The sequence below is a fragment of the Eleutherodactylus coqui genome, chromosome 2 (assembly GCF_035609145.1).
Source record: "Eleutherodactylus coqui strain aEleCoq1 chromosome 2, aEleCoq1.hap1, whole genome shotgun sequence".
Classification (NCBI taxonomy): Eukaryota; Metazoa; Chordata; class Amphibia; order Anura; family Eleutherodactylidae; genus Eleutherodactylus; species Eleutherodactylus coqui.
In genome coordinates, this window is record NC_089838.1 from 220852251 (window position 1) to 220879107 (window position 26857).

Below are 26857 nucleotides of genomic sequence, written 5' to 3' on the forward strand. Positions count from 1 at the left end.
GCCACATGTCAGTTTCCGTGCTGCTTGTTCGCAGCGTGTGAACAAGATTTTTGGCAATCTCGTCCACTTTACTGCTTAGTCTCAGGTTTAAAAATGCTGGCGGAATTAGCGCATGTTCACATGGGGTGAATCTGCTTCGGAATGTTCGCAACGGACATTCTGCAGTAGAAAATCCGCATCCCAAACTGTATGGTGCAAAGCTTGTCATGGATTTTAACGCAGTTTTTGGTTTGGAAATCACCTCCTCATGTAGAACACGTGGATTCTGCAGCGTATGCGGTGAGAAAATTGACAAACCGCAGATTTTAATTCCGCGCTGCATGTCAATTTCTGCAGAGATTTGCGCAGATTTGATCCGCAGCTTGTGGACGGGATTTTGAAAGTCTCCTCCGTTTTGCTGCTGCTGTAAATCGCCCCGTGTGAACACTGCTGTCCTCTGCTGTTCAACACCTCCCCAGCAGTGAAGGGGTTACAGCTAACTGGAGCTGTTTCCGGCTGTCAGGCGGCAGCTGATTCCCAGCTCTCCAGCAGCAGCCGGCCTTTCCACGACCCCCATTGCAGCTGCTGATCCCCCAGCTCTGCAGCAGTAGCCGGCCTTTCCACGACCCCCATCGCAGCAGCCGTCCACAAGGCACCATGGCCGCCCAAATAGCAGACCGGCTGACCGTGCAGGAGCAGGAGATCCGCCGGCTAAACGAGGAGATCGGCCGCCTGCTGGACCTCGGCACGCAGGGCACCGTGCAGGAGAACCTCAGCCCGGAGCTGGAGCAGCTGAGAGCCGACAACGAGAAGCTCAAGTACCGCCTCGCACATCTCCAGCGCAGCCTCCAGGAAGAGCAGCAGCGGGGCTGCCGGCCGCAGGAGAAGCCGCTGGCGGCCGAGGGGCAGGCCGGACCCCCGTCGTGCGGGGGAGAGGTGAGGCGTTCACAAGGCCTGGTCTGCCGCTATAACACGGGGAGTGCTGCCTGCTAACCCGCCGGTGCCAGCCGCATGCCATGCTGCACCACCCACACCAGGCGGCCGAGCGGGCCCCACTAGTACTCGTTAGAGGGCGGTGGGAACATGTCAGTGCAGTCATACCCAGGGGACATGTATGATGCCAGTGCAGTGGTGTACCCAGTAAGAATGTATGGTGCCAGTGCAGCGTTGGACCCAGTGTCCAGGGGCAGTTCCTTTTAGGGCGTGCTGTGTTGGGTTTTCCATAGAAGTGCTGGTTCTTGGGGTGCCACCACCAGAATATGGCTGACTTCTCTTTAGCAGCCTGGTACTATGTGCCCACATTCTGCCGGTTCTAGCATTTAACTCCTTAAAGGCCGGGCTCACACAAACGGGTCAGAACTAGTCCCGCAGCAAATTCCTGCTGTGAGCCCGGGTGGTCACCCTGCGTACCTGATTTAGATGTATTGCGGATGACCGCGGTGGTGAGCATGCGCAGTACAGTTCTTTTTTTTCAATGTTTGTATTTCCCACGCTGACCTTAAACAATGACGCGGGGGCCTGCAGCCCATACGCAATTATTGCGTAGGGCCTGTGGGTCGGATGGCCTCTATTGACTTCAATGGAAGCCATCTGCGTGGAGTTCGCAGCAAAATGGAGCATGCTGCGATTTTTTTTATTTTTTTCTTCTGCTTGCAGAATACGCAATTCGAATTTGCGAGTTACAAGGAAAAAGCAAAAGTTAATGCCTGCCATTTTCTGCGGATTCCCCAATTAGAATCCGTCCGTGTGAGACCCACCTGAAGGGGTTTTCTAGGTATTTACTATTGATGACCTATCCTCAGGTCATCAGTAGTTGATTGGTAGGGGTCAGCTGCTCGGGATCCCCACCAATCAGCTGATCCCCCGGCTTGCTGTCAGTGCAGCTGCACCAGACTGCTGCATCAGAGAACGGGTCGGAAGTATAGTAAAAAGGCTTTCGGTACTGGTGTATCGTGACGCCACCGGGAGCTAGGGGCTGACCTTGCGTTTTTGCAGTTAATGCCCCTGTCAAGCCCCTATGTTCCGATTGGCTGTGGCGTCAAGATGCAAGAGTAGCGGCTGTGACCCTGATTCACAACAGCGGGGACCACAGACCGCAGGGAGGATCATCAGGGAGCGTGGCCGCAATCAGCGGGGACCACTGAAGGCAGGGGGGAGCATCAGCGACCGTGGCGGCCGGCGGCACCTTACACTGACAGCGCCCTGGCCGCGCAGGCAGGGTTCGGAGGCTGCTGTCCTGCTGCTCAGTCTTGGAGCTTCGGACCCCGCTGGTGTCCCCTCGCCTCACAGGTCGGCTGTCACACTACTCCTCTGGCGGCCTGTCCGCTACAGGCCGGCCCCGCTCTCACAGTACCCGGGGGTGGGTGGGGAGACTGCTTCACAGCTGTCCGCACACAGTCTCTTCCCCTCTCCCTGCACTCCCGGCTGCTACCGTGCAGCACCGCCGGATCACTGCACATGGCTGGGATCTCTGCATCTGCCGACGGTCAATCTCCTGCTCACTCCTCTGCCCTTTACTGCTGTATTTTGGCAGCCAATCCTAAGCTAGGGGCGTTCATTCCTGGTGACAGCTGTCACACCCCTAGTTTCCGGTGGCATCAAGATACACCAGTACCGAAGGCTTCTCTCCAACTGAAATCCATGGGTGTAAAAAACGCATCGCACAAAAATCCCAAAGTACAAACTTGCGATTTTTGTGTGATGCGCTTTTAACATTAGAAAGCCCTATTCACATTTGCGTTAAAAAAACGCACCGATATCGCACGTGTGAAGGCATCCTAAGCCTGGGTTCACACGGGACGGAATTGCCACAGAATTTCAGTGAGGAATGTCCGCATGGCAACTCTGCCTGCAGCTCCTAATCCCGGGATTAGCCAGCAAAGTGGACAATATTTTGCAAAAATCTCGTCCCCACACTGCAGCCAAGCCGTGCAGCAACGGACATACGGCGCGGAAAACAAAGATGCTGCATGTCAATTCTTTTTTCATTTTCTATGGAGAGAGATGGCCGCAGCAGAAATGCAGGCAGCGAAGCCGCCTCAAAACCTCTGGCTGCGGCTGCAGGTTTTGAAGCTGCACTTATCCCGTGGTTTTTCGGGTCGGTCATTTCGCGAGATTTCGGTCCCGTGTGACCCTAGCCTTATACTTCTGGCTCTTACCGCAGTAGGCTGGAGAATCCTGGAACCGTGGTCCAGGATAGCCAGCAGAGCAGAAATTTACTAGGGTCAGCAGCTCCTGCATTCTCATGGTAGGATTTCTTTCTTGCACCCGTTCTACAACCAATGGCATCATGTACTCTTCCAATGCCTCGGAATTGCCGCTGTGGCAGCAGTAAAGGAAAAAAAAAAGGTCTTTTATTGTCGATAGTGTTCCTGGAATAATAGAGAGTAATGCAATTTGCAAGGTTACAGCCGGTAACCATACCGTATACCTCAGATACTGCGGCCCAAAAGGCTCTAAGTCGAGGACAGTCCCACTAGATCTGCAACATTGTGCCTCGCTCATTATCACATCTCCATCCTCATATGCTTATAGGAGCTCACTTTTTTTAACCTAAATTTTTATTGTTTGCTATAAAGTAAAAGTGTCCAAAAACAATAGGTCAGCACACAAAGCTTCCATAAAAACTATTTTCTATATATTTTATTCATTACAATTAAAAAGATGTTACAGTACAATAGAGATGAGTCTCCAATGTGCAGCAGACAGGCAGAAGGAGGGCATACAACATATTAAGTTTATAGAATTGAATATATGCTCAAAAAGTGCACGTATGCAAAATTGTTATAAATTATATATCAACAAACATTTAATCATATAAAACGACCCATCAAGCATGCAAAGCAAGAAGTCTAAGCATATAAGCAGCAGTACATAATGTATAAAGCCCACCTTACCACCTGCATCCCGACACGTGTTTCGCCCCAAGCTTCCTCAGGGGCTACTGTTCTGCGTAGAAGACTATGGGAGTTCCCGTCTTACCCGAGCTGCAGTTTATAGAACAAGGGCTGTAAGAGTCCAGAGATGTGCCATCAGTCCTGGAAACCAGCGTTTGGCCAGTACGCTTGGCTCATCTCTGTAGTCAGTGTGTACACACAGTTCTCTGTAAGTGCATGCACACTAACTACAGAGATGAGTCGATGCACCAACCGAGTGCCAGTTAACCTATACTGAGGGCGAGGGGTACTGGTGTATCTTGATGCCAGCGGAAGCTCGGGGTTTGACAGGGCTTCTATGGAGTCACACCCCTAGCTCCTGATTGGCGGAATATCCCAAGGTCCTACAAGGTGCTGCAATGCCGCTCTGCTCCACCCCTGTAAGCCGGCAGTCTGTGACAGTCGCAGTTCTGTTGCCTCCCTGCATGAGCTCCCTCTGTACTGCTCGTGCGCTGTTAGCGCGCTGGGTCTGACGTGTGTGACAGTCCCGCCGCTGTTGCCTCCCTGCATGCGCTCCCTCGGTCTTACCTGGACCACTGCTCCTGCGCTGTTAGGCGGCTGGGTCTCAAATTCCATGCTGTGCTCCAGCTGTCAGCGCCCGTCGGCTCTCGCAGTGTCTGTCGCCGCGGCTTTTGCCTCCCCGCTGCCGGCCTCGAGGTGAAGGCCACCAGCTCTCACAATGTTGGTTGTCGGCTCTCCCCGCTGCCGCCCGCCACCGGTTATGGCGCCTCACGCTGCTGTGGCCTCCCTACTGGCGAACCCGCTCAGCGGAGCAACACATCGGGTGAATTGTTCTGGAGCGCCGGCAGGTTAGGCACTTACACATGGGCTTGCGTGGCTGCATTGGGGGGCGCTGTATGCTTTTCACATTCTTCGGTAGTGGTCCGGCAGAACCTGCAGCTGACCCCGCTATCCAGCAAATCACGTACAGGAGGCGTCACCCTCCTGTCAATCTTGACTCCACCAGGATTCCTGGTGACGTCAAGATACACCAGTACCAGGGCGAGGTTACACCCTGGTACTGGTGTAAAGTTAATCCCCAGAATACTTAACCCCTGTCTTATGAGCCCATAAACGTAATTTAAGGTGCTAATGGGTGATGACAGGTTCCCTTTATCAGCGTTTAGAAATGCTTAACAGCAATCGACAGGACCTGACTCCTTTATATTGAAGTGAAAGAGAGAGCGTGCAATACCAAAGCTGGCCACTGCACTATGGGTGGCATTCTGGTCATCTGTAGCAGCTTCTCATCAGGGTTCCCGAGCAGAAGACCCCCTGCCAATCTGCTATTGCATGACCCGTTGTAAGGATAAGTCATTAGTATTCTCCCAGAAAACCCCTTTAATTCTGCATTGTTATATCTGCGTGGCCCACACCTCAAGCGCAGTAAAGAGCTGTGATACTAATCTGTCCACATATCACTCTCGGGATTCATATTGCCCTCATTCTAACATTCATACTGTAGTATGGTATAGTATTCTGCAGCTATCCCTCTCTTGTGCTCGGCTCACTGATACTACTGGTGCATGCTCTTAGCATTTCTTGCTTTAACTACTGCCTTGTTGTTCTTAAAGGGGTTGTCCAGGCGTATACATATCCTGAGATTGGGAGTGGAGAGATGCAACTTCACGCTGGGTGGTCTGGCTGCCTGATGCCCTCCATGTAACATGCAAGAGTCTTATTACTTAAAATAGGTCCTGTGGATGGAACTTGCTTGGCATCAGTTTTGCTTTGGCACCTGACTGCCCAGCCTGCAATTGTGTCTCTCCACTCCTGATATCAGTATGGTTGGAACAGTATGGCGGGATGTACAAGAGACAGCTATAGGCCAAAAACAACCACATTTCAGTGATGGTTGTCCTGTGTAAACATTGGAACCAACAGGGTGCTGAACGAGAAATTGCTCAGTAGTCGTTAGTCTCTTCATTTTGGCTCACTGATATGAAGCGACTATTGAGCAAATTCCTACTCTGTGTAACCAGGCAGTCATTCATTTTTGAACAACTGCTTGTTAACAGTAAATGGAGGCATTCAGAAGAGATCTCCAGCCTGTTCCGCCACCATTCATTGAACGTTCAGCACTCCTGTGTGAAGCACAGGAGCAATAAGTCTTGGGATGACTGTCTGGTTCATATGCCCCCCAGCAGTCATCCTATGTGAAGCCTCCGTAAGTCTGGACAACCTCTTAAAGTTGCACTTCTCTAGTCTGCTTTGAGTTCTGCTTGACTTCCTCACCCTTTCCATCTATCTTTTCTTGAGCTACATCTCATGTGTTGAATATTCTGGTGTTGGCATATAAAGGCTCACTCACATGCTGCACATCTCTTCCCAAATGTTTAGGTAATCTCACCCACGGAGGCTCCTTCCAGCACATGATCCTCTTCTGTCTTCCTCTTTGATCATTTCTCTACATACATGCCTTCAAGATTTCTCTCATGCTGCATCCATTCTGGAATTTTCTTTCTCACCACCAAACTTTCAGTGCCTTCTCTCAGAACCCGTTCACCATACAAAACTGTCCATCACATAAACTACCCGAATGTGATTTACATCACACAGTTGGCATGTAGATTGTAAGCTCACAAGCAGGGAGAGTGATCCTTAAGTACCATCTGGCTAAATGTTACTGCTATAATGATTTCTTGTGAAATTCTGTATGGTAAGAGGTGGCGTGACACGTAATAATGAGCGACCATGCATGACAGTGCACAATGGAGAATTGAAATTGCTATACCTTTTAGTGTTATTAAAGAGGTCTTCCAAAATTTGACAGTAATGAACTTGATGGGCTATCCGTGTTTTGTCAGTGGGGGTTTGAACGCAGTGTACTCAATGCTTCTTTGTGCTGCTGATAAGTGGCGTCCCGTCATTTAAACCTCTTCACATATTGATGGTCTAGTCTTAAGCCCCATTTACACAACGATTGTTTAAGTATAGTCGTTTGAAATCCTCGCCATTTCCCTCATTAGCTATGTATGCACTGTATATGTTGTTTGCTTAGGTGGGTGGGTGTTTATGTGAGGAATCTCTAGCCAGCAGGATTTTAATTACTATGAAGAAAAGTAATTGTCTTCTCCCAGCGTGAGTAAACAAGTAGTCATTGTGTTTAGCTGGGCAAACAATTATCCCTCCCCTCAAATCCTTTGAAAGACTGAACAACTGAAGGAATGCCATTTAAGCCATATGAAAAGTGAACAAACTAATGACTATTTTTAAGCAGGCTGAAACTCCGCGCTAAACGACAAGTGAACATCATTGCATGATGGCTTCGCATTTACATGTAATGATTATCGCGGAAATTTGTTTGTTTGAATGAATTTTGAGTGATAATCTTTGCATGTAAATGGGCCTTATGCTGCTTTCACACGGAACTCGTTTGCACGAGAAAATGAGCTGGAGACTTTTTCACCAGCTTATTGGCGCTCATGCAGCCCGTTTCGACAGGCAGATTTATCTTCGAGAATCGTTCACTTCTCATTCAGTGTTTGACATTCCTATGTGAAACCCCGAACGAGTGCCATTTGAATGGAATGAAAAGTGAATGAACAAACTCTAATTTTTAGTCCTGCAGAAACAGAATGATGAAAGAGAAGTGAATGATTCTCGTTCGTCGTTTGCTTACCTTAAGACCTCCTTCACACATGCAACAATGTTACAAATCACATGTATGTGAAGCCCATGCTTTCCTATGAGTTTCTTCACATTTGTGATGTTTTGTAGCATGCGACTATGTAGCATTCCCTATGGAGCCTTCCTCTGTCAGATCGCATCTTACAAAAATGCGATTTTCGTGTGGTGCGATACAACTTTGAGAGTTGGAAATCCTTTCTAGATATCTTCCTGTTAGAAGATATCTAGAAAGTTAGAAGTTTTGTTTTGTTTGTTTTCTTTTATTTTCAGTTTTCTGCAGGATATAATGCCCTGTAAACAGAGCAAGTCAAGGAACACAAGGTCTTGTACAAGAAAAGAGCTCAATGGACTTGGAGTAAAGAGCTGCTATTAGGGTTCCCGTAAAGGCTGCTGAGAAACTACAGAAAAAAGCTATGGACCTGCGCTGCTTAAAATGCCAAATCAATAATACATGTCTCAATAATTAGTGTTTCCAAAAGAGACAAACAAAACACTTTTTATTTTATACGAGTAAAAGAAATGAGGTAACAACCTCCTCAATTTGATATATAAAAATATACTTGCGGAATCCTAATACATGCGACGCGTTTCGGCGCAATATACGCCTTTATCAAGCATACAAAAAACATTAACAAACATGGGTATAAATAGGACTAAGCAAATTACATACCTATTGCAAGGTATCATTCATCAAATGTGGGTGGATTGCAGGTCTTGGCGCCGTTTTGGCCAGGAAGGATGACGTATTAAGCATCTCCACGCTCAATACGGCGCTCCGGATGTGACGTATACGGCCGGCAACGGAGATCATAATGTCTCTAATGTTGCTCCGGACCCCGCCTCCCTAGGTCTCATTAAGCTTAGTTCATTTCTAGCTAGGGACGCACGCCGTCATGACGTGGCTCCGTGATTTTCATCATGAAGCGCAACGTAGCGCTCCCTAGCTCCAGTACGTGCCGTGATGACGTGGCTCAAGGATTGCCGAGATGGAACGCAACGCTGCGCTCCAGGGGGCGTGGAGACGGCCGATCATGTGACTTGTCGTAGCGCTATGTGTTTAAAATATACATGACTGTTTAAATAGAGCTACAGCATTTAGAATTAAATGCTTCATGCGGCTATTCATGAAACTTATAATGGAACTATATGCGGAATATACATGAAACTATTGGATGAAACTAAAACAATTTTGATTAGTTATTTCATGCATATCTTAATTTAAATCCTTTGTTATAGTGATATATCAAGTTAATATGCATGAAACCAAATACCTATATAACTATAAAAACCTAAATTAACATCATCAATTGGTGAGCATATATTACATATAAATTATTCATAACTACCATTCATAAGATAATAAATATTATATACATATTATAAGCCATATATAAATATAAATAGGGGTTCCTATCAATATACAAAAAACTAGCAATAATTAATAATCCGATATACTAATGGTAATCATTATATCCTATGATGATCTTATAAATGGTGTTATAAATATAACTCTATACAGTAAGATATTAATTACATATTCCCATAAAATATTAATAACCAATATCATTATCTTCAAGATTAACAATTAATCAGAACTCATCAAAAAATGCAAATCATAAAAAAAAAAAAAAAATAAAAAAAATAAAAAAAAAACTCCCCATTAATATACCTATACAAAAAGCATAATTATATATAAAAGGTGTATCAAAATATTTTCTCCAGAGATTCATTTAAGCCTTTGGGAAACAAAGTATCCAGCCGGAAAATCCAGAACATTTCGCGTGCTTTTAGGCGAGCAAAAGAGGCAGAAGTTATCATTTCTAATGGAGTTACTCTCAATAGAGATGCATTCTTATGATGTCTCTCCATAAAGTGACGAGAAACGCTATGCTTTTGAAAGCCTCTCTTGATATTATATCTATGCTGGTTTATTCTGACTCTCAAAGGTTTTGTAGTCCGCCCTATATATTGTAGGTCACACGGGCATTCCAACAAGTATATCAAGAACGAGGAACTACAATTCAGAAATTGATTAATCCTCATCACCCTATTTTCCCGTTTCAGTACAATATCTTTTTTACCTTGTACCAATAGTGGACAACATTTACACCGAGTTTTCAAACATTTAAAGGTACCTATCAGCCTATTCGGGTGTATTGGTTTTTGTTCGGCACCCCTTAATCTTTTAGGGTATGAAGGGGCCAATATATTTTGTAAGGTCTTATTTTTGCGATAGATGACCCTCGGTTTATCCAGTATATCAAGTTGGAGAAAGGGGTCTTGTTTCAAAATAGACCAATGTTTTCTCATGGCCTTTTCAATCTCCCTATGTTGTGTGTTATACTTTGTGATAAATAAAGGTTCTCCATTTCCAAAAGAGAGCAAAGGGAACCATATAGATTTATTTTACCAGAATGTACTACATGCTAAAGATAAAGGTATGAAATATAATCTGGATAGAAAACACCACATAGCAATAAAGAGTCTGGTAGATAACCCCGATATTGTTATAAAAAAAGCAGACAAAGGGGGGGGTATCGTTATTATGAATTATGATTATTATAACGATGAGTCTCTACGTATCCTAGAAGATCCTACTTATTATCGAAAATTGGATAGAGACCCCACGCCACTTATTTCTTCTAAATTACGTACATTTGTGGATGTAGCAGTGGGTAAGAATTGTTTAACGAAAAAAGAGAGGGATTATATTTGTGTTTCTAATCCCGAAGTACCTTTTTTCTACTTTTTACCAAAGGTACATAAAAACATTAATACACCTCCGGGGCGTCCAATAATTGCAGGTATTAATTCAATTACAAGCAATCTGTCGCACTTTATAGATTCACATCTACAGAAATTTGTTACAGCTTTACCCACCTATATTAGAGATACAAGCCATATTTTGGCAACAATTAAAGAAATACCGTGGAAGTGTACCTATATATGGTGTAGTCTGGATGTGACTGCTTTGTACACAAATATTCGCCATAATCAGGGCATAGAAGCAGTACAATATTTTTTGGAGCAGGATCCTTTGATGCCACCACAACAAAAAAATTTTTTATTAGATGCAATATATTTTATATTAACTAACAATTATTTTATGTATAATAAGATTTTTTTCCAACAAACGAGCGGTACGGCCATGGGTACTAAGTTTGCGCCGAGTTATGCAAATTTATTAATGGGCTATTTTGAGCAAAAAAATTTTTTAGGAATGATCACATTGTTTTACATAGACGTTTTATTGACGATATTCTCCTGATCTGGGACGGTGCAATAAGCGATCTAGAGATTTTTATTAGAGAATTGAATGAGAATGATTTTAATTTAAATTTTACACATCATATCGATGACACAGAGATAGTGTTTTTAGATTTGGTTATATCATCAAAAAATGGCTATATAAGCACAAAGACACACTTTAAGCCTACTGATTGCAACAGCTTCTTGAATTTTGGCAGTTGCCACCAGAAAAGCTGGAAATTAAACATACCTCAGGGACAATTTAAGAGGATAAGAAGAAATTGCTCGTCACTGATAAACTACGAAAAACAGTCAAAGATCCTCACAGCTAAATTTAAACAAAAAGGTTACCCACAAGAATTAGTTAGGGCAGCATATGAAAAAAATCGTCAAGAGTTGCCTTGGGCAACACCAGACATAAGTAATGGTGATATATATATAAATAAAACAAAGAAAACATTTGGAAATGGAGAACCTTTATTTATCACAAAGTATAACACACAACATAGGGAGATTGAAAAGGCCATGAGAAAACATTGGTCTATTTTGAAACAAGACCCCTTTCTCCAACTTGATATACTGGATAAACCGAGGGTCATCTATCGCAAAAATAAGACCTTACAAAATATATTGGCCCCTTCATACCCTAAAAGATTAAGGGGTGCCGAACAAAAACCAATACACCCGAATAGGCTGATAGGTACCTTTAAATGTTTGAAAACTCGGTGTAAATGTTGTCCACTATTGGTACAAGGTAAAAAAGATATTGTACTGAAACGGGAAAATAGGGTGATGAGGATTAATCAATTTCTGAATTGTAGTTCCTCGTTCTTGATATACTTGTTGGAATGCCCGTGTGACCTACAATATATAGGGCGGACTACAAAACCTTTGAGAGTCAGAATAAACCAGCATAGATATAATATCAAGAGAGGCTTTCAAAAGCATAGCGTTTCTCGTCACTTTATGGAGAGACATCATAAGAATGCATCTCTATTGAGAGTAACTCCATTAGAAATGATAACTTCTGCCTCTTTTGCTCGCCTAAAAGCACGCGAAATGTTCTGGATTTTCCGGCTGGATACTTTGTTTCCCAAAGGCTTAAATGAATCTCTGGAGAAAATATTTTGATACACCTTTTATATATAATTATGCTTTTTGTATAGGTATATTAATGGGGAGTTTTTTTTTTGTTTTTTTTTTTTTTATGATTTGCATTTTTTGATGAGTTCTGATTAATTGTTAATCTTGAAGATAATGATATTGGTTATTAATATTTTATGGGAATATGTAATTAATATCTTACTGTATAGAGTTATATTTATAACACCATTTATAAGATCATCATAGGATATAATGATTACCATTAGTATATCGGATTATTAATTATTGCTAGTTTTTTGTATATTGATAGGAACCCCTATTTATATTTATATATGGCTTATAATATGTATATAATATTTATTATCTTATGAATGGTAGTTATGAATAATTTATATGTAATATATGCTCACCAATTGATGATGTTAATTTAGGTTTTTATAGTTATATAGGTATTTGGTTTCATGCATATTAACTTGATATATCACTATAACAAAGGATTTAAATTAAGATATGCATGAAATAACTAATCAAAATTGTTTTAGTTTCATCCAATAGTTTCATGTATATTCCGCATATAGTTCCATTATAAGTTTCATGAATAGCCGCATGAAGCATTTAATTCTAAATGCTGTAGCTCTATTTAAACAGTCATGTATATTTTAAACACATAGCGCTACGACAAGTCACATGATCGGCCGTCTCCACGCCCCCTGGAGCGCAGCGTTGCGTTCCATCTCGGCAATCCTTGAGCCACGTCATCACGGCACGTACTGGAGCTAGGGAGCGCTACGTTGCGCTTCATGATGAAAATCACGGAGCCACGTCATGACGGCGTGCGTCCCTAGCTAGAAATGAACTAAGCTTAATGAGACCTAGGGAGGCGGGGTCCGGAGCAACATTAGAGACATTATGATCTCCGTTGCCGGCCGTATACGTCACATCCGGAGCGCCGTATTGAGCGTGGAGATGCTTAATACGTCATCCTTCCTGGCCAAAACGGCGCCAAGACCTGCAATCCACCCACATTTGATGAATGATACCTTGCAATAGGTATGTAATTTGCTTAGTCCTATTTATACCCATGTTTGTTAATGTTTTTTGTATGCTTGATAAAGGCGTATATTGCGCCGAAACGCGTCGCATGTATTAGGATTCCGCAAGTATATTTTTATATATCAAATTGAGGAGGTTGTTACCTCATTTCTTTTACTCGTATAAAATAAAAAGTGTTTTGTTTGTCTCTTTTGGAAACACTAATTATTGAGACATGTATTATTGATTTGGCATTTTAAGCAGCGCAGGTCCATAGCTTTTTTCTGTAGTTTCTTTGAATTCATCCGACCTCCTAGGAGGAACGGAGTTACATTGTGACCTGCAGCTCTCCAGAAATTCTGGATTTTCCTGTTTATCTGTCTTTGGTATACCCTGGATAAAGTAACCTTTACAAGTACACCAGGATGTCAGGTGCAGGCATAATCACCTGAGGGTGATATGCCTTGCACCAGGTGAGTTACCACACGAGCACCTTTGTGGTACATTTACATAGTGTGTTGGCGCTCTCCGTGACCCCTATTTTCTATCTGTAAAGGCTGCTGGTGATCTACTGTAACCTCGTGTGGATCACCACTAATTATAGGAGCAGCAGCTGGAGTTGCAGACTGGAGAAGAAAAAAATCAAGTCCAGCTGCTGCCCCCTATAATTAGCGGTGAACCACACCTGCCTGACATTGAGTGGTGATCTGCATGCAGTTACAGCCGGCCTTAAAATGGGGTGCTAAACAAGTAAGCCACCTCCCTGGTGAAGTCCATGTGTCCCTTCTTGACAACCCTTTTAAAGACATTACATTATTGCTTGATTGTCAAGTAGGTTGACATTGGGTTGTGAAGCTGTTGGCAGAGACCCATATAAGATAGTATATATGGACAGCTGGGGGAAAAAATGTAGTAGTAAGCTCATATAAGTGGGTGATGGCCCCTCATATCCTGGCCCATAAGTAGAGGGGCTCATCTCTACGAGTTGCGCTATGATGGGCACAGCTCTATTGATGGCACGGTTGGTCATAGTCTTGGCTATTTTTCTGGGCAGAATGTTTGTCTTGCTTGATAAATTAGGCCAGTGTGGGAGAAAAACACTAGACTTAAAATCAGATGGTACATCTTATGCCTCATGTCCACAGGCGGATCGGATTCCGCATGCAGATTTCCACAGCTGGTGAACTGCGGAAACAATTTGCAGGAGATTGCGGATGTAATGGTTTTTCCACGCAGATACACTGCGGATCTCCTGCGCTAAAAACAATCTGCAACCCCATCTCACAGCCTTTTCCCCATTTTCCTAATTAATTTTACCCTACAAATCCGCAGTGTATCCGCGAATGCACTGCGGATCGTCCACACCCATTGACTTCTATTGAGCCCGTCCGCACTGAAATGGAACATGCTTAAATTCAGTTGCAGATGCCACTGCTTCCCTGTTGGCACTTTGAATTGTGGATTTTCCGTGCAGGTGACCCGTGTGAATTCAGCAAATCAAATCCACCAGTGGGCATTGGTCCTAAGTGTTGGACAGGTCACAGAGGCTGAGGATATTGCAGACAGTTTACGTATTTTGATAACACGTCTTGAAAGTGCACCGCTCTATATGTTAGATCAGGGGTCCTCAACTCCAGTCCTCAGGGACCACCAACAGGTCATGTTTTCAGGATATCCTATGGTAAGAACACCTGTGGCAATGTCTGAGGCACTGACAATAAATACATCACCTGTGCAATACTGAGGAAATCCTGAAAACATGACCTGTTGGTGGTCCCTGAGGACTGGAGTTGGGGAACACTGTGTTAGATCATACGCAACATTTAGACCATGTCTTATTATATAGTACAACATCAAGTAAAAAGTGTGGGACTACGGACTTTCAAAGGACTTCCCACTAAAAGTACAAGAGCAGTCATATGGAAAGAGCAACAAACACGTAGGAAGACAACCAGTGGACTCGCAACAAATTAATAGATAAATTAAAACGTAAGAAGATGATTACGTGTAATGATCAGGTGCTGGTTCGGAGCCTCTTGTTTTGACCAGCACTGGCTGATAGTGTAGTAGGGGTAAGCTAGTGGTTGGTACACAGGTAATATCGGTTACGGTACAGGAGGTAGCAGAGTCGGGGAAGCCAGGGTCGGTACACAGCAGCAATGTATTTTGAAGAAGAAGCAGGAAAGAAAGCTTGATTACAGGCTGGGAGCTCAGGGCCAGGTTTAAATAATGTGGCTAATTAGTGCAGGGTGGAGCTAATCCGGAGCTGGGTTGCAGCAGCAAGAACTGGACAAGATTTAGGCAGGGGAGCTGTCCAGCAGGTTAAACAGCTCAACAGAGAGGGACACCGCCTGGAGCACAGGAGTTCCCAGGTTCAAACTCTCACATTAAGATTTTGCTAAAAATGCTCATACTTGTTGGTGGAATAAAGCTACTTAAAGCTAACAAGTAGTATATGCGTAGAGGATGGTAGCAAATGTCCTGGTTACCCGAATGACAGTGTGAAACTACGAAAGTCTCAATGAGTCAAGAAAAGACAAATGCTGACGCATATCTGATGATGAATTTAAGCAGACTGGGCATCTTAATTGTCTTGGCAACCATACCAAAGTGCTGTTGTTTGAAAGTTCAAAAGCAGGCTAATGAGTGATGGTGATGGGCATCACCATCTGTCATGTTGTGATATGGATCTGGAGGACGGTATAATACCATATACTTGCATCAAACTGACAATCCTTGAATGCTGCAGTGGTGCTAATATGGTGGTAAAGGTTGAATACATGAATGCGACTATGTATTTAAACTCTCAAACACAAGACTATTAGAACGGCTAATCCACTTAGATCCATCATTGGACACGCGCCAACTCCTCTTTTGTTTCTTCCCTCATCTAGGCATCCACAGTTACATACATGTGCAATCGGGATGCTTTATCTATTGATTTATCAATTAACTCATTAGTGCCCAAATTCTTTTTTCAGAATTTTTGTTTTGCATTGTGAAGTATGTTGCAAATGTGTTATAAAATAATGTCTCTTTTATTTTTTAGATTGGTCTAATAATTGGTTGCCATTTGATAATAGGTGCATGGAGAACTGCCTTTAAAAAAAATCACAACAAAAAGCTTATCAATTGACAGCCATGGGCACTAATAGGTTAATTTGTTGTGGGCCTGCTGGATGTCTTTTAATGTGTTTTTTTTCCCTGAAGCTTAATTGGGTAAATATAGAATATAATGATAATTACACTATATCTTCCCAGCAGGCAGAGATGGTACAAGCTCTAACCGCTTGTGTTATGTTTTCCTGATCCATCATGTGTTTGATACCACAGAACGGTTAAGGAAACATTAAGATGAAGCCTGATAAGTATCAGACCGGTGGCTGTCCCGCATGAAAATAACTGCAATATACATAGATCTCCAGAGTGTGACAGGGGTGCAGGGATGGAAAAATGTCTTTTTGCTGGAGTGGCCCTTTAAGTATTTATTTCTTACTGTGTTGCAGCCCACTATGTGCCAGACTTTGTGGCATGTCAATACCACTATTTTAGCACTGACCATTCAGTTTTTTTAAAAATATGGTATAGCATACATATATGCAGAAGATGACTAACTGTATATGCACTCAGCTCCTGCCACACTTTAGAAGTGATCACATTGTAGGCCGGGTTCATAGTAATCTAGAAATAGTCTACTGATGGGTTAGGTGGATGGTGTGGTTGGTAATGTATAGGACAGTACTTCCTGCGACAGAGCAATTACTTTCTTGTCTGGGTTTCTGTTCCTGAGATCACAGAGCGTAGTACACATTGCTGCCATGACAGTCCAGTACGGGGTGCGTGCCCTACTGATCTCTCAAACTCTGTAAGACATATGGATACAAGGGAGATGGAATAAATCCTCTACAGTGCCACCTATTGAAAGGCAGCATTCCTTCAAGCCAAAGTCAGACTTTTTATACAAGCCTTGTTACAATGACCGGGAATTAAAAGCAAAGCCAGACTCCATGTACATACAGCTGTTTCAGGGTTTTTGCCCTTCATCAGTGTACAGTAGGAGTCTGGCTTTGCTAGTGAGAGGCCTGGGACAGGGAGGGGGGAGGGGGAGGGAGACAGTGTCAGAAACGCTGTCTTTTCTCCTTAGGGAGAGGAACTATATACGGTGAGTGAGGAGACTTAAATGGCCATGCACGCTCCTCTGGGTAATATGCAAACAAGGGAGATGGGATAAATCTCACTTAATAGCACTGTGGAGGATTTATTCCATCTCCCTTATTTGCATATTACCCAGAGGAGCGTGCATGGCCATTTGAGTCTCCCCACTCACCGTATATAGTTCCTCTCCCTAAGGAGAAAAGATAGCGTTTCAGACATATGGATGGATCTCTGTTCGTGAATGAGTACTTCCAGATATCAATTTTCTCCTCCTCCTTTATGGGTAATGCAGCCTTATGCTAAATGCACCAGCAACTGTCTGGCAGCTCTCGTCAGGGATAAGATTACACTTTGAATGTCGCAGGGTGATTAATGATCATTCTGCTGCCAGGGGTGCGCCATATTTGTACTTGAGTATTCAAGTTTATTATACAGGGTGATTCTCTCCCCAGGAAACTCTAACATTCCTCAATAACGTCTTAATGTTTGTATGCTCCCCTATAAAAATTGATAAGTATTACCTTGTATGTTGCAGAACAAGGTCTACTGTATACTTAAAAGCACTTTTGTAGGTGAGTCTACATATTAGCATACGCCTTCATATACCATGTAATGTCCCTGAATGGTCCCCAACTGACCGTTGTAACTATAAACTATATTGTATACTCTTGGACTATGGATGCATGATGCGGGTGCAGGTGCATTTTTTTAGCAGCTCTTGACCACAGTGGACTAAGGAATGATAGTTTCTTGTGAAAGTCTAATGGAGGCAGGTTACACACGGCCGAGAATCTCGTGCGAGTTTGGTGCGTTGTAAGACTCACAAAACTTGCACTAGTATGAACCCCATTCTTTTGAATGCTGTTATATACATGAGCGAAAAAATTGTGCATGTCCTATCCATGTTCCTCGAAACGCATCGCCCATCCTTTCAATGGGACAGTAGAACATATTGCGCGATGTGTGATGTGTATGCGAGTGTGATGCGAAGTTTCCCTTTGAAAGCCACACCGGATGATTGCTACTTTACAGAAGTGATGGGGGGCGTTATTGCCAAAAAAACGCCTTGCGTCGGTGTGAGAACGCACATTGGCGAGTGCTCACCTATGTGTAGGTAGCCGAAGGCTTTTCCTGGTCATGCAGGTACATCCGGCACCGTGCCTCCTGGGTATTTAGCCAAAACACTTGCGTTTGTGCCAAATTTTTTCACCAGTAGTCAAAGCCGCTTTGTTGGTCTTGTCTCGACTGCAGGGTTACTGTCCACTTCTGTGAGAGCTATGATGGTTCCATAGATCTTCATACGTGACCATTTTCATAGGGAACTTGACAAAAATTCAAGGGTTATTGAAGAATGCTTGGGTTTCCTAGGGAGAGAATCGCCCTTTAGTTGATGGCAGGCATTATACCTTTCAAACCTACATTGTATTATATGACTAGCGTAGCGCGTTGCTGCGAAGACAGACATACATACATACATTCGTTTTTATATATCTAGATAGCAGCTTTCAAGTTACCTCAGCGGTATAATATATAACAACCAATCACAGCACAGCAGCTTTCATGTTACCTCAGCAGTATAATATATAGCAACCAATCACAGCGGAGCTTTCATGTTACCTCAGCAGTATAATATATAGCAACCAATCACAGCACAGCTTTCATGTTACCTCAGCGGTATAATATATAGCAACCAATCACAGCACAGCTTTCATGTTACCTCAGCAGTATAAGAAATAGCAACCAATCAGAGCACAGCTTTCATTTTACCTCAGCAGTATAAGAAATTGCAACCAATCACAGCACAGCTTTCATTTTACCTCAGCATTCTCAATATCCAGCAGTTGTCTTGCGAAACGTTCGGCGGATGCATCATTTTGTAGTTGAACACGCATCCCGTTGCTCGTAATGCCTTTTGCTTTTGTGCTTGAGATGGAAATCAAACGATCTTTGTCTGGGGGGCATAACTGTCGACGATGCTCGCAGGATAGGTGTACTATGCCAGTAATCTTCCCAGGAGTGTACTCAACAACTTCCCAAAGTTTCATGGCGATTAGATGAATGGTGTAGTAGCGCAAAAAGGACAGACATAGATTCCTATATATATATATATATATATATATATATATCTCATCAGGAAGTGAGAGAATTAGATTCCGTACGTAAAATTTGGACGCTAATTATTTTGTGCTTAGAATTGAATAATCGAGTTGGGACCTATTAACTTTTCCTATTTATGACATAATCAATGCTCGTGCCAAATTTCAAGTTTCTATGACATTGGGAAGTGAGAAAATTAGATTCCGTACGTAAAATTTGGACGCTAATAATTTGGCGCTTAAAATTGAATAATCGAGTTGGCACCCATTAACTTTTCCTATTTATGACATAGTCAATGCTTGTGCCAAATTTCATGTTTCTACGACATCGGGAAGTGAGAGAATTAGTGGCAATGATGGAAATCGAACAATCTACGTGGGGGGGGTCGTAACTGTCGATGACGCTCGCACGCGCGCCATTTATCATAGCATAAATGTACTATGCCTATAATCTTCCCAGGAGTGTACTCAACAACTTCCCAAAGTCTCATGGCAATCGGATGAATGGTGTAGTAGCGCATAAAGGACAAACAGACAGACATTCAATTTTATATATATATAGAAGATAATGGTATGATCGACCTTTAGTTTCTCTTTATTACTAAGGCCAGTTCACAGAGTCCTGCAGTCAGAACTTTCCGGATTTTCTGTCAGGAAGTTTGTGTGTAGCCTGCTGTACGACTTCCCAGAGGGTGCACAACTTACATCATTACAAGAACAGACAGAGGGGCAGTGTTACCTTACTGGGAGAGACTAGCACAAAGTATTATTTGTTCCTGCATATTTTTTATTTATTTTTTTAAGCCAAAGGGAAGTACTGATTAAGCAGTGACCACAAGTTACCCCCCTTCCCCACCCGAGTGAAGAAATGCTGAAGATGTTTAATTACAGTAACTTGAAAGGCAATGAAATTCTGTCTTTATCTTCACATAAACATCAGACTTGGGGGTCATGCCCACGACTGGGTCGGATTCCAACTGCGAAATCTCTCAGTGGAATCAGACCTCACGCCCCACAGAAACCCCATACTTGCCTCTCCGGATTCGCAATGAGGATCTTGACTGGCGAGCATGTGCAGTGCAGGACATGACGCGCTGGGCTGTGACACGGATTCTCACAGTACTTCCGCGGTGCCCACTGCGCGGAATATTGCATGACAAACTGCTTCCATTGACTGCATTGGAAGCCATCTGTGCGCTTTTTTTTTTTTTTCTCCGCACAGAATAGTACTGCGGTAGAATACTGCGATTCTCCCCCGCGAGTGGAAAATCGCTCTTGATTTCCGTTTGTGGGCAGGGGAGAATCATTTACCATTGCATGTCTATGGACGGTCATTGCTGAGGAATCTGCAGCAGGCGTCTGGCTGTGAATTCCACAGCGAAAATCCATCCGTGGGCATTAGCCCTTAAGGCCCTTTTACACAAAACCATTGTCACTCAAAATTCGTTCAGACGAGCAAACGTGACGGATAATCGTTCAGTGTAAAGCAAAAAAATCGCTCACTTGTCATTTGCGGTATTTCAGTCACCTTCAAAAAGCCTTCTTGGCTCGCTGGCTTCTGGTTCTGTGTAAATGCTCCCTGCTTGGCGCTTCCAATAGCAGGTGAAGCGCTGAGCAAGAAGCGGATGTGAAGCTCACGAGCTGGCAGCAGGACTTTCAGTTTGAATGCTCTGCACGAGCACTGATTACGTTTAGCGGTGACGTGTAAAAGGGCCTTAATGCTTCATTTACACAGTAAAACTGTCAGCTAAACGACTCCACGAGTGGGTGATGTCACCGCTAGTTGCTAGCGCTCGTGCAGAGTGTTTAGACAGGCAGATCACCGCAGGCTTCTCATTCTATGTGAAGTGCTGAACGAGGAACGTTTACACGCAGCAAGAAGTCAGCAACCCAGCAATGATTTTTATGCTGGTTGAAAAGAGCAATAATTAATAGTAAGTGATGCTTTTAATCATCCCTTAAGGGCTCTCTCACACAGACATATTGTTACAGTGTACTCCGAGCGGAATATGCTGTGTTCGTCTGCCATAGGCGACCAGATTGCCTCACACGAATTGATTGAAATACGCATGCAAGAAAAAATCGCAGCATGTTGTAACTTGGTGCATATTATGCATGTATACATGCCAAGATAGTGCCTGGCGATTAGCGGCACACACCAAGTATGCGTAATCTACTGCGTGCCGCCAATCGCCATGTAGTGTAATACATGCCGAGATGGAACATCCTACGATCTTTGTTTCGTGCAATATGTGTGAGGGGCAACATGAGAGCCTGTGGCAGATTGGTAGAGCATGTTATACATGCAAAACCCGCACACATAATACGCTGCCACAACACGCTCGTTGCCAACAAACCCATATGTGGGGACATGTTTTATTGTGGCCGATCCTTTGCTGTACTGGGAGATGAACAGCTATGGAGTGTCTAGCAGTGCTCTGTCTCCACCTGTCAACCGGGGACAGATCTAGCACATGACAAAAATGAACAATATTCAATGGATCCCATTGACTGCTATTCGGGACGATAAGTTCCCATTGGTGATCTTTGTTCTTCTAGCACATTCAACATTGGGGAGAAAAACTGACTTTAAACTCTGTATTCAAACAGTAAGGAGTCAATCATGGGGAGCCTCCCTCCTGAAGAGACTGACCAGTTTGATGTCTCACTGGGTGGGTATCTCATCTCAAGCGGCACATGCACAGTCCCCGATGAAGCCGGGACCAGTACGCATCCCTCCATTGCACATGCGTTAGACGTCACTGGAGCCAGTTTGGGATGACACGTTGATCATCAGTGCAGTGGACCTCCACCCATCAACTATTGATGACCTATCTTGAACGCTGTAAAATCTCTTTAAATGGGACCTGTTGCATCCTATAAGCAGCATAAACTATGGTGCTAATAGGACAGGGAACATTAAGTTCAGGGATGCTATTTACTTTTTTTTTTTAAAGTACTAAACGGGCTTCACGTTTCTACTCTGTCACCCCGGAAGTCAGCACACTGTCTATGATCATGACTCTTCTTCACTTGGTGCGCACACTCCCACTGTTCTCTCTGGGAGTGTGCATGCATCAACTGACTAAAAGAATCACGCTCATAGTCTGAGTGCCGATTTCCAGGGGTGACAGAGCAGGAACCTGGTAAGTTTATAAAGCTCATTCCTGAACTACTTGTTCCCTGTCATATGAGCATCAAAACTTAGTTTACGCTGCTTATAGAACGTTACGGGTTCCCTTTAAGTGGTTGTGTGAGAAGCCTATGAAATTCTTCATCTTGACATGTCTGAAATTGAAGAATACCATGCTGCTAGCTACGTGATCCCTTATTGGAGCCCGCTCCCTCTAGGGTTGTCAACTCTGTCATCACAAAACTTATTAGGGATGCCTAAATACAAGACAGAAGTGATGAATTGACATTCTTAAAGGGGTTGTCCCGCGGCAGCAAGTGGGTCTATACACTTCTGTATGGCCATATTAATGCACTTTGTAATGTACATTGTGCATTAATTATGAGCCATACAGAAGTTATCAAAAGTTTTTTACTTACCTGCTCCGTTGCTAGCGTCCTCGTTCCCATGGAGCCGACTAATTTTCGCCCTCCGATGGCCAAATTAGCCGCGCTTGCGCAGTCCAGGTCTTCTCCTGTTCTCTATGGGGCTCCGTGTAGCTCCGCCCCGTCACGTGCCGATTCCAGCCAATCAGGAGGCTGGAATCGGCAATGGACCGCACAGAAGAGCTGCGGTCCACGGAGGAAGAGGTTCCCTGCGGCCATCTTCACAGGTAAGTATAGAAGTCACCGGAGCGCGGGGATTAAGGTAAGCGCTCCGGTAAGCTGTCTGTACGTCCCTGCATCGGGGTTGTCTCGCGCCGAACGGGGGGGGGGTTGAAAAAAAAAAAAAACCCGTTTCGGCGCGGGACAACCCCTTTAAGCTTTTCTTCCCAGTACTGCTAAGTGTTCTGCAGGCAGTGTGCACACGTGTGTGTGTGTGTGTGAGCTTATCTACGTTTCTAGGCACCATCACATTGCTACACTACTTCTCATCTGTAATTGCCACATATTCTCTTCACCACAGTATAGTTGGAAATGCCTTAATTTATCTATAAAGACAAGTTCTCAACTGAACAGGTTTTATTTTTTATTATAGAAAAACTCGAAGCAACCAGCTGCTTCCCAGGACAAAAGGAAGGAAAAGAAGGCCAGCAACAAAAGTGCGAGACAGGAGCAGGAGGTATGTATTTTACCCTGGGTATAGTTGGCATGTGTTCATGAGACTGGCATGTTGGCTTGAGAATTGAAGTGACAGTTGTGCATGTTGTACACTGGTGCTCGGTGTTTTTAATTTTTTTTAACACCTAGAAAAATTGTGTATTTTCTTATTTATAATGTTCTTAATGTCAGACGACATGGACCAGAATACTATGATCTCATCAAAACCGCCCATTTACGCCATGTTATGGGCGATGCAGGCCAGCAAGTAACACTATAAAATGTATGGGCAGGAGAAACTTTCTCCCTAGCTCACCAAGATCTGGCAGTGATCAGCTGCTCTCGGCTGTTTTCTGTAGAAGTGGTTGACTTGAAACATATATTCTTTTTTTAAGAATGCAGTTCCATTATTGGTCTTTGGGTTTCATTCCACTGTGCAGTACAAATAAACTGTTAGCTTTTATTTTGCAGATCACTATGACTATGGTGATCAAGAAATGTTATTAAACTTTACCAATTTTTTTTCTCTTCACTGTAAGAGTGTATTTACACAGTTTTTTTTTCCGTGTGAGTTCCGTACCTTCATGATATGAGCAGTACTTGCACAGGAAAATAAAACATTGACTTCAATCTCTACCAGTTTTTTTTCTTGTTTTTTTTTTTTGCTCGCACTGATAGGACATGCTGCAATTATTCAATCTCGCACTATTTTTAAGAGAATCGCCAATTAATTTCTGTGGGAACCAAAGAAAATCGCATTGCACTCACATGTGAATGCGTCTTTCCATTTTTACTATTGAAACAACATGCGATTTTTGACACTCATGAAAAAACACATACAGCAATGTGATGCGTTTTTTTTCTTGCAAAACGCATGACAATTTAGGAGTAAAAATGCAAATTTGAGAGTGCTCTATACGTCCGAGTTTCTCTGGCTGATACAGCACTTGCCGGTGTAATTACGGCACTAGTAGAACCAGCTCCACGAGTAGATACATAATTGATTAAAAAGACAAAAACCACGGGGATAATGCAGACTGCGCCACAACTATATTTACTCTTTTGCACCTTGACTGTGGACCAGGAAAGGATGAGAAATGGCTATGAAGTGGAACCAGACAGGCATCACCATACAGCGCCAACATCTTTCTCAAGTCCGAAAAGTAGACAACCCAACTCCTTCCAACTCATTCACCGAAGGGAATATTTGGACACTATGCAACGACCTTGGAAAGTCATCTTCCCACTTGAGGTATGGGCCCGGTTTGGACATTTTTTTTTTTTATGTGTGTTTATTTTTATTTACAGCGTCATTTTATTTAATCAGTCTACTCTTTTGTTAAATCAGGAAGACCTAAAGGAACTTGCTTCAACCATTATCTTGAAGAGGCTGGAGAAAATAAAGGAACCAACAGTCCAGGACCAATGGGTCAGTGAGCAGAATTTACCCGCATCCCTGGAACGATGTGAAGAAAGCAAGTTCAAGTCCTCAGACGCCACATGGACTGTCTTATTCCAAGACCCAGTGAGTATATTGTAATGTTATCCGGTTTACTTTACACATTTCTATTTTTATACTTTTCAGTAAAGCCATGTGTGAATACAGAAATTAGGCAGCAGATTCAGGGAAGGCAGCAGAAGGTTGTGATGTCCACTCAGTGACATATGTAGCCCATAGACTCCCATTGTGAAAATTTTAAAAAATACTTCTCGGCATACATTTTTCACTGTATTCCTCCATATGCGGGCTATGATTTCCTATACAGTAAAAAAGTATTACTTAGACGGATACTGGCAATACCAAAATTCCACTGGGTTGATGGGGCCCTATGTATGCATTTAGCATATGTGCTGGGAGCATGCATTGATCATGCTCACAAAGCAAAAGAAATCATAGAAAAAATGGGATGGAATATATTCAAAAATCACAGAAAGAGCAATACTTACTGATATAAAGGTGCAAGCACCAATTCGCAGCAGCATGTAGAAAATAAAGAATGCTATATATGAGAGGCTATATAGGTACAAAATACTGATGAACACCTACCATTTATTTGGGGGAGGGATGGCTGCTAACTATTTTACTTGCACATAAAGCATGTGTAGGTTACCAATCCAACAGATATGTGTAATGCACAATGCCGGCTTACAGGCTATTAATGACTGCCATACTACTAGATCAGGTGGGCTGAACTGCACATTCTAAATGAGCCAATCAAATAGCTGGCCCCCTCAGGCTCGGCCAGCATTTCATGGCCAGACTCCTACTTTTGTTGAACACCTAAAGAAATGTTAGGCCACATTCACACCTGCTGTAGACCTCCGATATAATATCCATTGTTTGGCTGTTTTGGGATCCAAACCTTGAAAATGCTAGAACTACCAGACTTGAACAGTGCCAGATTGACCCCATGGACAATTAATGGGGGTCCGTTTGGCTTCTGGCATGCTGCCCGAAATTGTATGTTGTGTTATTTAGTCCGGAATCTTGTGCTGGATATGCATCAGAGGCTCCCAATGGAACATGGCCTTATCTGCGAATTCTTGATTTATAGTGCACATGTAACTGCTTACACCAAGTGCTTTTACTCTTCTTTATAAAATTGTATTGCTCTTTATAAATAATCTTGGAGTCCTTAGATATGAACTGAATTAGAGGTTTCATATACTATACTTTAATCTTTTGTAGTCCCCAGACACCTATTTACTATTGCTGAAGAGAGGATTACAAGGTAATCCTAAAGAACAGACTAAAAGAAAATTCCATTCAGCAGGTAAGTTACAAAACTGCACTTCACTGTAAGGGAATTAAGATCTGTTATCTAATTTATCATCTGGAGGCAGGGTGTAATTAAAAAAAAAAAAAGTAAAATCATTAGCGGTTTTTAAGATTTCTTCTGAAAACCTTCCTTGTGGGCTAGTACTTTTTAACTATATGCAGAGGATGCAAGGAAAGTATTCTGTGGCATAATCTAGTACAATATGAAATATTTAAAAGTATTAAATAACTTTAGCAATAGAGATGAGCGAGCATACTCGCTAAGGCAAATTACTCGAGCGAGTATTGCCATTTTCGAGTACATGCCCGCTCATGCCAAAAGATTTGGGGGGGCCCCCCTATCTCTTGGCACGAGCGGACAGGTGCTCGAAAATGGCAATACTCGCTCGAGTAATTTGCCTTAGCGAGTATGCTCGCTCATCTCTATTTATCAACCATTTAGTTTGGAAAATGGGGTGATATTTTATTTGTTGTACCCTTTTTACTGACGTGTGACATCTAATCTAGTCCTGCACTGCCACATGTTATATGTAAAACTTGGTGCTTCACCTAAAATGTTTCCCTTTTGCTCTATCTTCAAGGTCCGTTCACAAAGGATCCAACTCAACAGAAAAAAGGAAAAGTGGAGGTGAGTAATATTTATGTTTTAGATTCTTGTACAGTCAAACCACCTTTTTTTCACTTGG

The 26857-nt window shown here is 43.1% G+C and overlaps 1 protein-coding gene across 2 annotated transcripts in view; it reads left to right on the forward strand.

The window, feature by feature from the left end:
• The first annotated feature begins 479 nt into the window (after window positions 1–479).
• LOC136612275 (threonine--tRNA ligase 2, cytoplasmic-like) overlaps window positions 480–26857 on the forward strand; it is a 55473-nt gene continuing 29095 nt past the window's right edge. Inside the window, exons 1-6 of one of the 2 annotated variants that reach the window (XM_066592513.1) lie at window positions 480–915; window positions 23331–23414; window positions 24477–24644; window positions 24741–24917; window positions 26082–26166; window positions 26753–26799. In XM_066592513.1, coding sequence (XP_066448610.1) covers window positions 637–915; window positions 23331–23414; window positions 24477–24644; window positions 24741–24917; window positions 26082–26166; window positions 26753–26799 — 840 coding nt within the window. In that variant the 5' untranslated portion in view covers window positions 480–636. The remainder of the gene's footprint in view (window positions 916–23330; window positions 23415–24476; window positions 24645–24740; window positions 24918–26081; window positions 26167–26752; window positions 26800–26857) is intronic. The other variant, XM_066592514.1, reaches the window with a different exon arrangement.